The 12,116-nt window shown below is 43.1% G+C and overlaps 1 protein-coding gene across 3 annotated transcripts in view; it reads left to right on the top strand.

The window, feature by feature from the left end:
* LOC126183591 (Krueppel-like factor 2) overlaps positions 1-11,612 on the top strand; it is a 35,094-nt gene extending 23,482 nt beyond the window's left edge. For 2 of the 3 annotated variants that reach the window (XM_049925688.1, XM_049925689.1), the window contains one exon: positions 8,726-11,612. In XM_049925688.1, the coding sequence (XP_049781645.1) occupies positions 8,726-9,745 (1,020 nt within the window). In that variant the 3' untranslated portion in view covers positions 9,746-11,612. The remainder of the gene's footprint in view (positions 1-8,725) is intronic. The other variant, XR_007536775.1, reaches the window with a different exon arrangement.
* The last annotated feature ends 504 nt before the right edge of the window (positions 11,613-12,116 follow it).

Raw genomic sequence — 12,116 nt, 5'->3', positions numbered from 1 at the left:
ACCGTGTGACCACTACGGTCGCAGGTTCGAATCCTGCCTCTGGCATGGACGTATGTGATGTCCTTAGGTTAGTTAGGTTTAAGTAGCTCTAAGTTCTAGGGGACTGATGACCACAGATGTTAAGTCCCATAGTCCTCAGAGCCATTTAAACCATTTTTGAACTCATTTCCTTTCCTCTTCCATTCGCGTACCACGCAGGGGAAAAATTTCTGTCCGTAAGCCTCTGCACATGTGCAAATGTCTCTTATATTATTCCCATGATCCCTATGCGAGAAATACGATTTTGGCAACATATAACGGCCTTCCAGTCTTCCTCGAATACGGTTTTTGTTACCAAATAGGACTTCGCGAGAACTCCATGGAGTGACAAGAATTCCCATTTATATTTTCCGAGCATATCTAGTGCACTTTTTACAGGCTATACCGACCTAGCGTCGCATCTCTAATTTCGTTCCATGTTTTTTGTCATGTATGTAATAAACATTCTTAACACACGATTTCTGCGTCATTTGATTGTTCTTTCTTTTCTGCCGCTTGTTATCACGTTTGACTAGCATTACCAGAGTCACATTCAATTTCTGCTACCACACTGCATAATCGAAACTTGTGGCGAGGATTAAATAGAGTGTAGAAAATAAATATTGATAATGTCAGATCAGAGTAGGGGACGTCAAATCGAGTGGAATTTTTGGAATAACCACCGGTCAGCAACACGCTCTTGTGGAGCTGCTGCTACAAAATGGCAACTAATCGGCGACGAGAGCGCGGAATTCAACATCCGTGAAGTGCTAGTTGTAATAAGTGTTCCCAACAATCATTCGCAAACACCAGGAATTTTCGAGAGGGTTAGCCAATTATTTCTCGAAGAAGTCAACATTGTAGTGATGTAGTCCGGAATTACGAGCATTTATTGTATAAAATGGTATTTTGAAAGAAATGTGTTCAAAATTCAATTTTTGTTTCCATTTTCATCAGTATGATAGTTTACATTTACTGAGTTACGGCTCACTGTTCAACACGAAATTTAAAACACATTGCCTTTAGATATAATTTAAATACATAACATCTTACAATATCACATGTCGACTACTCTACTGCTGCTCTGGTACAGTAGTCCAGCTTATTATTGTGATATGTTAAAGGAATTAAGGTATTCCTAACGGAGCTGATTTAAGATAGCAAAACTTTACCCAGATAAGAGCGTAGAGAAATTGGGCCCAACGTAACCAACCGCGAATATGAAAGTTCATCCAGCTTTGACTGTTTAGCTTAAACTAGTACCTTCAACTAATTTAAGCGGTATCTGCGCGTTTTATCTTATCAAGTAGTAGCTAGGGAAAGTTAGGTTAAATGCACACACTTTCATGTCCTCGTTGCTGTTCGGCTTTCTTTTTCGAATTTTGGGCCGCAGTTCGACAACAATGAATATACAAGCGTTGTTCATCTGGCAGCTTTTGCTGGATTCCACAGTTCCCATGTTTTAAAAGTATCAGAATTTCTTTCTGGACCCTGTGTTCCTATTCCCAACTGTTTCTGGTGCGGTTTCCAGTTTGATGCCTGCGGCGCACCAAAGAGGAAACTCTATTGTACTTATTTTGAAGTTTCCCTCACACTTGTTGAACCAGTCGACTTTCTACCGTATATTAGTTGTTTTTCCAACAAGCCAGCGTGATAGTTCTTTTATGCTGTGAACATTTGTGTGACGGAGATTCACTGAAAAGGGGGAATCTATGTGCCACAAATTCAGAAGCATTACTCTTCTTACTTGAAGCTGCTGTCAAACTTCCGTAGCTCAAAGGATTCTCAAAAGAAACAGGCGTGATATTTCTTCTCCAAGCGAGCTGATTTTCAGACTAGTGGAGTCATTCAGCGCTTACTCAGCCAAGACTGTTTTTCCACCTCTCCTATCCCGTATGGCTGCTCATGTTTACTGTTTATAATATTAATGGATCTTACTACCTTTCAAAGTAAATTTTTTGTGTGCGGTGTTCAACGAACTCTCTTCGCTGTAATGGGTTCCTGTTGTCTTTCTGTGAACCGCAACTACGAGCTAAACTTCACTGTTTAATACATCGTCTGTACTCGTATGTCGTGCTGGTGAAAAACGCTACCAAACTTGTGAGTCTGCCACAGATTGTGTGGTGGAAGGATCTTTCGTGTTATTTTCTCTTATGAAGTGTCACTTCGCAAGGGCAGTACATTTCGTGATGCTTCTGTTATCCCTAGCAGAGAAACATATTATAATAAAGTTTTCTTAGCAGGACTGTCTGCATTATCGATTTCATTCACGTCTATTTCCTCAAATAATTTGCTGTGCTGGAACCAAATATGTGCACTGCAATATATGTTCTGTGAATTTCCCGTGCTGTGAGACACATAAAAAGTAACTTTCTCTGTTTAACATTTACTAAGCTATTCGTGAAACATAGCTGAAGGAGGTGACTAGTTATATAGAACAGAATGTGCTAGTGAAGAAACGCATGGAAAGCAAGTTTAGAGAATAAAGTAAATAACCATTGGTTATACCTGCAGTAAAGTTCAAAATAAAAAGCGTATGACGAGTAATGTGATTTAGCTGTGTGAGACATTGGTTGCAGTGGTAAGTCCGGAAACCTAAAGTTTACTGTTCTATTTTATCAGAACTTTACATTTATTAGCGAGAAAAATTCTGGTTTTCATTCCTTAAAAAAGCTACGAAATTCTTCTGTGGAAGTTGCTCACCAGATAAGTGTCTCAGAGCTGTGAGCTCGAAACATGTAATCAATGTTCATGAGGCTTATTTAACTTCTAAGATTTTAAACTAAGAAATTGTTAACAAAAATTAACAGAGCACTGTGTTCTGCCATCTAACAGGCTAACAAACCGATTCTGGGTAACACGCAATTGTGTTCCTGGTTTTTGTTTGTACATATTATTTATTTAACCTTATCAGCTTTAGACCATCATACCATCCCTTATATCGGACCAAGATTTCACATATATAAGGGGTGATCAAAAAGTTTCCGTTCAGTGGCCACACTAAACCTTGCTTACATGTCGGTGCTTATATACCGGCATCTGTGTCGCGCTGGGTTGAATACACCCAGCAGCAATGCACTCAAACGGAAACGTTACGATAGCCTCTTATACAATATGTACTTTTCTACATCGTAGTTACCCAAGAATTAACAAGAGTTTTGATATGGAAAGTAATGATAAAACTTTATTATTAGCAGTACTACTATAACCACTGCTATATAGGGTGTCTCTCCTAAGAGAAGTGAGGCGCATTTTATCTGGCATTTTGGCAGATATTTGAAATTTCGTTTGTGCAATGTGTAACTGGAGCCATCTCAAACAAATGGTGCTCCTCACGTCTTTCCCGCGACGTCCAGCTTCAACAAAAAGCGTAAGTTTGTTCCCTTTAGAAACAAAGCTATTTTTAAAGACTAATTTTACGTGACAGTTCGATAGAGCGGTCCTAAATTCGTCTAGTGTGATATTCTTTTCACCGATATCTACTAACGGGAACAGTAAAACACGAAGGATAATCAGTACTCCTGCAGTTGCTGGTTGTGCTGTCGCTGCTTAAGTACTGGTTATTCTTCGTGTTTTACTGTTTCTGTTAATAAATATCGATAAAATGAGTATCGCAGTAGAGTAATTTGAGACCGCTTTTTCGAATGAGCACATAAAATTCCGCTTTAAAAACAGTTTTGTTTGATTCGTCGCATGAAACATGTGACGATCGGTATTTGTTTGGACCGACTCCAGCAATGCACTGCAATAATGAAATTGTTAATATCTGCCGAAACACCACAGAAAATTCACCTGACGACGCTAAGGAGAGACACAAGTAAGAGAGAGCGTGCGCGCGCGCGTGTGTGTGTAATACATGATATCTTCACTTTTTGTAATAAATAATAATATAATACAATTTTTCAGACTGACTAGAGATCACAGAATTCATTGTACCTAAAGAAACTCGGTGTACAACCACTTAAACGTCCATCGATGTTTAGATGTATACGCTGTAGATCAGCAGTTCCTGAAGGATGGTACTTGTGATGTTTTAGGGCATATTAAAGATTTCTCGCGCTTTTTCGGGGATTTAAGGCGTAGGTAATGCCTGCTTCTACGCTGCTGTATCAGTCTACAACTTTTTTTCCCTTTAGTGTGCGTTATATAGGTTTCGGCAGTATAGCTCTGTTTTCCTCGTTGTAAATAGGTTCTTCAATATCCATAATCGGATTTCCGTAAAATGATCGACATTTTCTTCTGTCTTCTTCCATTCCAGATTTTTAAAATTTCTGTAAGGTTCCTCAAAAAAGAAGGCCTTCTTGTGACATAAGTGATATCTTTAATTTTCTTTCTTTTCGTACGCTCGATAATGTGTATTAGCCTAACGTCTTTCGGGTCCTACAATATTTCAGTCTATGTCGTACAAATTTATTGTAAGAGGTTTCTTTCGTGGACCGAGTGCTGGTCCCATATATCGTACCAGTGAATATAAAGCTTCAGCTTGCTGTAAATACTACAGAAATTGTGTGACGATTCCCGCCAATATCTACACGCATTTGGTTCAAATGGCTCTGAGCACTATGGGACTCAACATCTGAGGTTATCAGTCCCCTAGAGCTTAGAACTACTTAAACCTGACTAACCTAAGGACATCACACACATCCATACCCGAGGCAGGATTCGAACCTGCGACCGTAGCGGCCACGCGATTCCAAACTGAAGCGCCTAGAACCGCACGGCCACAATGGCCCGCTACATGCACTTGTATGCAGTCACTAGCCCCAGCTTTGTTTCAAACATACTTAATCCTCTAATCAGAGGTTGCTAAATAAGTTTCTGGCATCTGTGTATCATCCCCCCACAGACTTTTTTAAGAATACTATTGGTGCCATTGCTGCACTTTTCATTTAGAACAGAATATCTGGTAGTTAAATATTACGTTCCATTTCTATTTATGGTTACAGGATCTAAAAGCCTATAACAGCCTATAACCGTTTAAACGATATCAGTCCCGAAAATGTTCCTTTGTGAAGATCACTTCCACTGGTACTGACAGTGGAGTTCTAACGTTCTGATTACGTCTCGGAAGGTCACTGTTTTGCGGGACCAGTGCGCTTCAAATCGCCGTCAGGCTGTACTCGTTTCAGCGGCTTCCTTGAATCACTTATGAAAAATTCTGGGATGTTTCCTTGAAAGGGACACGACTTACTTCTTTCCCAAACCATCAAACTTAGGCGCTATCTTTAATGACTTCTTCGTCGATGGAATTTTAAACTGTAATATACCTTTCCAAAATTATACAGTCATGTGTTATATATTCTCATCTTCAGATTATTAGATGTCTCAAAGTTATTTTCAAGAAGAATAAATATATCTGCACAGGAAATATATCTTAAGTCTCCAGTCGTTCCTTGGATCATTTCTGTCACCTCTGCCAATGATTTTCTTAAAAAAAAAAAAAAAAGCTATTTCACTTGGTAGTTACAGCGGCTCTCTCAAGAAAGAAACCAAAACAATGAAACTAATGAAAATCTTTATTATAAATTCCGCCTACCCTCTTTTCAATAGCATATTTTATTCACCATTCTACCTTTCAAAGCACAGCTACACCTTCAGTGCTTCAGTTAGCTGGGTTAAAAAAATTTCAAAAACTGTCCAGCTGCGCTGTATTGCGGAGTCCTTGTTAAACTTTACACTCCCATATAATTACGTGAATAAATCGATTAAAGACCTCCAGGAAGACTAGGGGATGTTGCCTTCAATAGAGCCACGCAACAGGAAAGCAATGATGTGTCCAAACCAATTTTTGAACTGAGGACCGCTCTATCTCTTACTTATGAGCTGTTGTTATAACGTCCATAAAAGAAAAAATCTACGTAAACATACATGCTCCGCAAACCACGATGCAGTGATTGGTAAAGGATATTTACACCAAAGCTAGACATTCTCTTTCCCATACATCCCAAAAATGTAGCGAGGAAACAATGATTACTTGTATGCCTTTAACTTGCTCATTTTCTCCTTACGATCCTTACATTACGTGAAACGTAGAGGCAATAAAACCGTTCTACAATGCGCCGCAGACGCTGGTTCTCTAAATCCCTTCAACAGATGTACAGATAAACTACCACAGGGGGTATTACTTAATTCATTACTAAACAATTATCTTAGTGGCACATCCAACTCACACCACTTTGTGTTGACGATTGTGCTGAACGTAACTTTAAACCTGTAACGGGTTACCATTAGGGCAATGAATACATGAAGATGTTCGCGTCCGATGAGAGAAAATAAGAATAAATCAAATAATACGGGGACTGGAGTGGTTTCTCTGTACAAAAATTCTTAAAGGCCACTGTATCCCTTGCACGCGATGCCTGCGTTTGCTGTTCTTTCTCAATGGGATATTGCGAGAAGATCCTCTTCTCCCTTCCTGAATTTTCATCTAAGCTCTGATTCTTATTAAACTGGCGAGTGACAGAATAGCAGCAGGCACCTCAGCTGCTTCGACCTGACCTCATAATCCGATCTGGTGGGGTTTCCAAATACTTGAATAGTACTTAAGAATAGGCGCACAAATTCCTATGCGTGATTCCCTATGTAGGTGTACTAAACTTCTCCAGAAGTCTCCGGATAAACTGTATTCGACCATTCACTTTCCTAAAATCCTAGAACATGTCATGGAGAACTAGTTACTGCCTGATGAGAAAGTTCTTCAAGGTTAAGCGCAACTCCTCCAACAAAATATCGTACGTTTTTCAGGGAGATCATCTGAATGTTCTGACTAAGTGACAGCCTGTCTACTCTGGTGGCTCATTAGAGAGTAATTGTATTAAGTTTGATTTTTTACTCTCACTTATCGTTTTATCAGTAGTCCACTGCAAATGTCGATGATATGAGCTGTGTATCTTGTTTGGAAACAAACTTGTAACACTCACTCTCGGTGCTTTCTAATGGCAATAGTGTGGACACTATCCTCTCTGCCGTCAACCTGCATTCGGTACTGCTCACTTCTGCCTCGGGTTCGTTTGTAAGGCCTAATTTTATGGGTGAAGTTCAGTTCACCACTGAAAGTGCATTCCGGAAGAGTACAATGTAACAACAGTAGCGAATTTCTATCCTCTTCATCCCCTCAGAGAACAATGGAAAAATTCATGTAAGCCGCCTTCGTAGTCGAAGGCGATAACGTTGGCGCTCGACTCGGAAGGAAGCCGGTTCTAATCGCCGGCCGAGGTGGCCGAGCGGTTCTAGGCGCTACAGTCTGGAACCGCGTGACCGCTATGGTCGCAGATATGAATCCTGTGTCGGGCATGGATGTGTGTGATGTCTTTAGGTTACTTAGGTTTAAGTAGCCCTAAGTTCTAGGGGACTGATGACCTCAGAAGTTAAGTCCCGTAGTGCTCAGAACCATTTGAACCATTTTGAACCGGTTCTAATCCCGGTGGTGGATAAGACTTTGACTGGCATTATCTGGCCGACAAGAAGAGGAGAGGTCGTGGCATGAAGTTTCTCATTACCAATATTTGAGAAATAATTCAAAAGCCAATAAACAGTATTTAAGCGATCTTGGCTTTTGAATTATTTCTACTATAGTGTGACCGCCCCACTACGCACTATGTGTTCACTGCAAAACTAATATCTGAGCCGACGTTTTGGATTAAATTCCAAACCGCTCCCTTGTCTTTCATGTGATACCGCTGGCAGTCGTCCGTCCGTCGGATAGGTACGGCGGCCTACTTAGTGCAGTCATCCACACGACACAGTTACACACTTGACACTTCATACTAGGTCGCAGAAAGGCAGCGATAAATCGAGTTCGCTAGGACCTTGACATGAGAGGCTGTGCAGAATTCCTGCATCTACTACCCCATCGTTCATTTCCTGAGTATGGGTCTATTTATTTCTTATATCTGTGTAAGTGCCACAGCCCCACTTAACTTATTTTCATGAAACGTACGCATTTTGTAGCTTGCTGGACGCAGTGTCATCCTTGAATGCCGGTTCTCTAAATTTACTCAACAGGGTTTCACAAAAACGGGGTCGCCTTTTTTCCAAAGAATCCGATCTGAATTTGCAGAACATCTCACTTACAATTTTGTATGGGCTATATACCGATCCGTTTCCATCATAGAAGTACGTTTATGAGTTCGGACCATTTCTGCTATCATGCTTACTTGCTAAGGATTCTAACGTTGGAGCAGTATTCTACAATTGATCGCACTACTGTCTTACATGCGATAAAATTTACATGTGCACTGCATTTTCCCAGTACCGTACTAACAGATTTAAGCATTCTACTCACCTTCCCCATTACAAAACCTGTATATTTGTCCCATTTGGCCGAGCTGTTATAGGGGCTACAGTCTGGAACTGCGCGACCGCTACGGTCGCAGGTTGGAATCCTGCCTCGGGCATGGATGTGTGTGATGTCCTTAGGTTAGTCAGGTTTAAGTAGTTCTAAGTTCTAGGGGACTGATGACCTCAGAAGTGAAGTCCCATAGTGCTCAGAGCCATTTGAACAATTTTTTTGTCCCATTTGATATCGCTTCTTGCTATTATGCATAAAAATTGGCACCAGGGAACATGCTCCAGATGTTCCCCACTAATCGTGTAATCGGTTACAGGCTGAGCAGCGAGTGTGGTTTCGAGTAGTATTTAAGTATACATGTAACTGCTAGTGTGCTGTGGTGATACGGTGAGGTGACACTGGTACGTGTGTGGGCAGATGTGGCAAGACATCGAGACGGTGATCCTGGGCGTGGGCGTGGGCGCGCCGCTGGCCGACTGCTACGCGCCTGCGGGGGCGGCGGAGGCGGGCCGCGACCAGCAGGTGCCGGTGGTGTCCCCGGGCGCGCTCTACGCCAGCCCGTCGCCCGCCGACGACGACGCCGCCAAGCCGGACACCGCCTCCTTCTATTTCCCGCCTGCCGCCCCCGCGTCCGGCAAGGTGAAGCTGGAGGCGGCACACCACCATCACCACCACCACCACCACCACCAGGAGGCCGCGACCGCGTACCACCGGCCCGTGGCTGCCTTCCCCTACTCGACGCCGACGTCCTCGTCGTCGGGGACGGGCCCCGGGCAGCACTTCCCGCAGCCTGCGGCCTACCCGGGCCAGTACGGTGCGCCGGCCCCGCCAGCTGCGGCCGCGGCCGTGCCCTCGGGCCACGTGCCCTTCGGCCAGATCTCGCCTCCCGCTACGCCGGAGAATTGCCCCGGCTTCTACCTGCACCACCACCACGCGCCAGCCGCCGGCTACGGCGACGTGTATCACCACGGCCGGCACCCTCACCCGCACCCACACCCGCACTTCAAGATCCTGACGCCGCCGTCATCGCCGCACCTGCCCTTCCTGGGCCGGCAGCCCCTGGCGCCGCCTCCGCCGCCTCCGCCGCCAGCCCAGCCGCCCGCAACGACCGCGCCCGGCAGCGCCGTTCCCAAGCCGCGGCGCCGACGCAACTGGAGCCGGCGCAAGGTGATCGTGCACACGTGCTCGCACCCGGGTTGCGGCAAGACGTACACCAAGTCGTCGCACCTGAAGGCGCACCTGCGCACGCACACGGGCGAGAAGCCGTACCAGTGCGGCTGGAAGGGCTGCGGCTGGAAGTTCGCGCGCTCCGACGAGCTGACGCGCCACTACCGCAAGCACACGGGCGACCGGCCCTTCCAGTGCCGCCTGTGCGAGCGCGCCTTCTCGCGCTCCGACCACCTGTCGCTGCACATGAAGAGGCATATGACCATGTAGTCCCCGCCGCCGCTCTCGTCGTTAGTGACAAACTAGTCAGCAAGGCCAGAATTTCTTTCATATAAATACTGTACATATCTGCACTACAAAATGAAGTACCCGGACGGTCGAGTCAAATAGAAAAGTCGAACACGTGTCGTAAATACCTACAAACACGACATGCCCTGTTGTTTTCATAATAAAGCTGAAAGCCTAAGGCGATCATTATTTTTTCGAAAAAGAATCGTATTAGATCCACTGTGCTGTACACAATGTTTGCGTGGTAAGAAACGTGAAACTGGTTTCTGTTTGAAAGAGTGATGTCGCTTAGTCATAAGTGACTGGACTCGTATTTGGTGGGTCATCGGTTCGAGTGCTCATCTGGCCATCCAGATTTAGATTTCCCGTGGTTCTCTTAAATCGCTCAAAGCAAATGCTACGATGATTCCTTTGAAAAGAACAAGATGATTTCCTTTCTCATTTTTCCCCTATCCTCCTTCCTGTGTTCCATCTCAAATGAACCCGTCGTTGACAGTAATTTAAACTATAACCTTTCTTCCTTCCTTCGTCTCGTACTAACTGCTTATATGAACTATTTGTATAACATTCTACTAAAGTAGAAAGCCGGCCGAAGTGGCCGTGCGGTTAAAGGCGCTGTAGTCTGGAACCGCAAGACCGCTACGGTCGCAGGTTCGAATCCTGCCTCGGGCATGGATGTTTGTGATGTCCTTAGGTTAGTTAGGTTTAACTAGTTCTAAGTTCTAGGGGACTAATGACCTCAGAAGTTGAGTCCCATAGTGCTCAGAGCCATTTGATCCATTTGAACTAAAGTAGAAGCAAGCCCAGTTCCAGAATATTTTTCCACTCAAGCGGCCTGTGATAACCCATCCTTCCTCTCCCCTTTGTAAGTCGTTCATTTCCACCCGTTTTAGGTGTCGTTATTAAGTGTGATACTCATCGTATACAGATCTTGCAATTGGGCGCCACTCTCATCTTCGCATTCCAAGCGGCCTCTTGTGTTGCCTGGGCCCTAAACTGGATCTTAGTACAATGGTCAATTTCCAGTAGTGCTGGTTTCCAAGAATTCCTTTATACTTGAAAGTAAAAATTATCCTGAGCCATGCCTCGAGCAAAATTAAGAAACATGGCAATTTTCGGGACTCCTGGGGTCTAACCTCGGCACAGGCACTCAGCGGCCAGTCGGCATCGTGCATTCCTCAGGAACTGACAGCGGAGTTAGTTTCCTCTTATTTCACCCAGTAATGCTACATGTTATTTGGAAGTTTAGTTAAATAAATGAGACGCTTTTCTAAGCACCATCAGCTTGCTAGTTTACTCTTGCCAGTGGAAACAAAAGGTAGCGAGGGAGAGACGGAATCTTTTCAGCACAGAAGACATTATTTAATTTAATAAATACAGCGAATTTCCATTTGACTCGGCTTCCGTATTCGTGAATAGTGTTTGGATGACGTCCATACGCCAGAAGTGCCTGATCGATTACCTAGACTGTAAGCGTTGGTATCAGACTGCTATTAGGACACATCCTCTGGTGTACAGAACGTGTATTCTTGCTTAAGATATTTATATTGAGACACATACTAAGGTAATAAAATGTACACGACTGTGTCCGTTACCAAACCGACATAACAGTTGTTTGTAAAATAGTCGCTAGTTGTTATTGAAATATGTCATCAGTGAAATTTTACGATTTTTTTCTTCATAAGGACGTCAATCGCTATCTTGTAAGTGCCATTTTATTCATGTGTTAAGTATAATGTAAATACATGTAAAGAAGTTACATTTTCATGGAGTTGTTTGCAATGCATGTTGAGTACAATTTGTAATTTACTGTATCGTTTCAGGAATACGATAAAATATGAGTGTTGCGAAGACAGTTGTGTTAAATGTTTAAATACAAATATAACATCAATTGTGATATACTTCTGTTCCTTGCAATCATTTACCTATCAGAATCTTTATATTTTAACACTGAATGAATGGATTTCTTTGCATATTTCCGAAAAGAAAGAAAATTTGCCAAAGAAGCCTGTCTTGGGTGGATAACAGCTAAACGTTTTCTATAATGTACCTAAACGGCGATGGTAGAATTTCTTTTATAGACAGATTTTCTTCGACGACAGTTTTCTGAATTACTAAATAATCCATGCGTACTTTTTACATTTCATGAAATAATTCTTTGACAATGCAGTGACAGTTTTCTAGAGATAATGGTTTAGAAACTGTGTTATCGACAGTGTAATCCATTTTTTGAAAATTTCAATCTCTTCTGTGCCTTTCCTGATAGTTAAACAGGTTGTTGCCAACAGATTCCATCAATATTTATGTTACAACGAAATACTTCACTGATTTTGAAGCGATGTCTCCACTGAAT

This window comes from Schistocerca cancellata, chromosome 4 (assembly GCF_023864275.1).
Source record: "Schistocerca cancellata isolate TAMUIC-IGC-003103 chromosome 4, iqSchCanc2.1, whole genome shotgun sequence".
Classification (NCBI taxonomy): domain Eukaryota; kingdom Metazoa; phylum Arthropoda; class Insecta; order Orthoptera; family Acrididae; genus Schistocerca; species Schistocerca cancellata.
The sequence above is the reverse complement of the archived record's forward strand: the minus strand, read 5'-3'. Positions and strand labels throughout refer to the sequence as shown.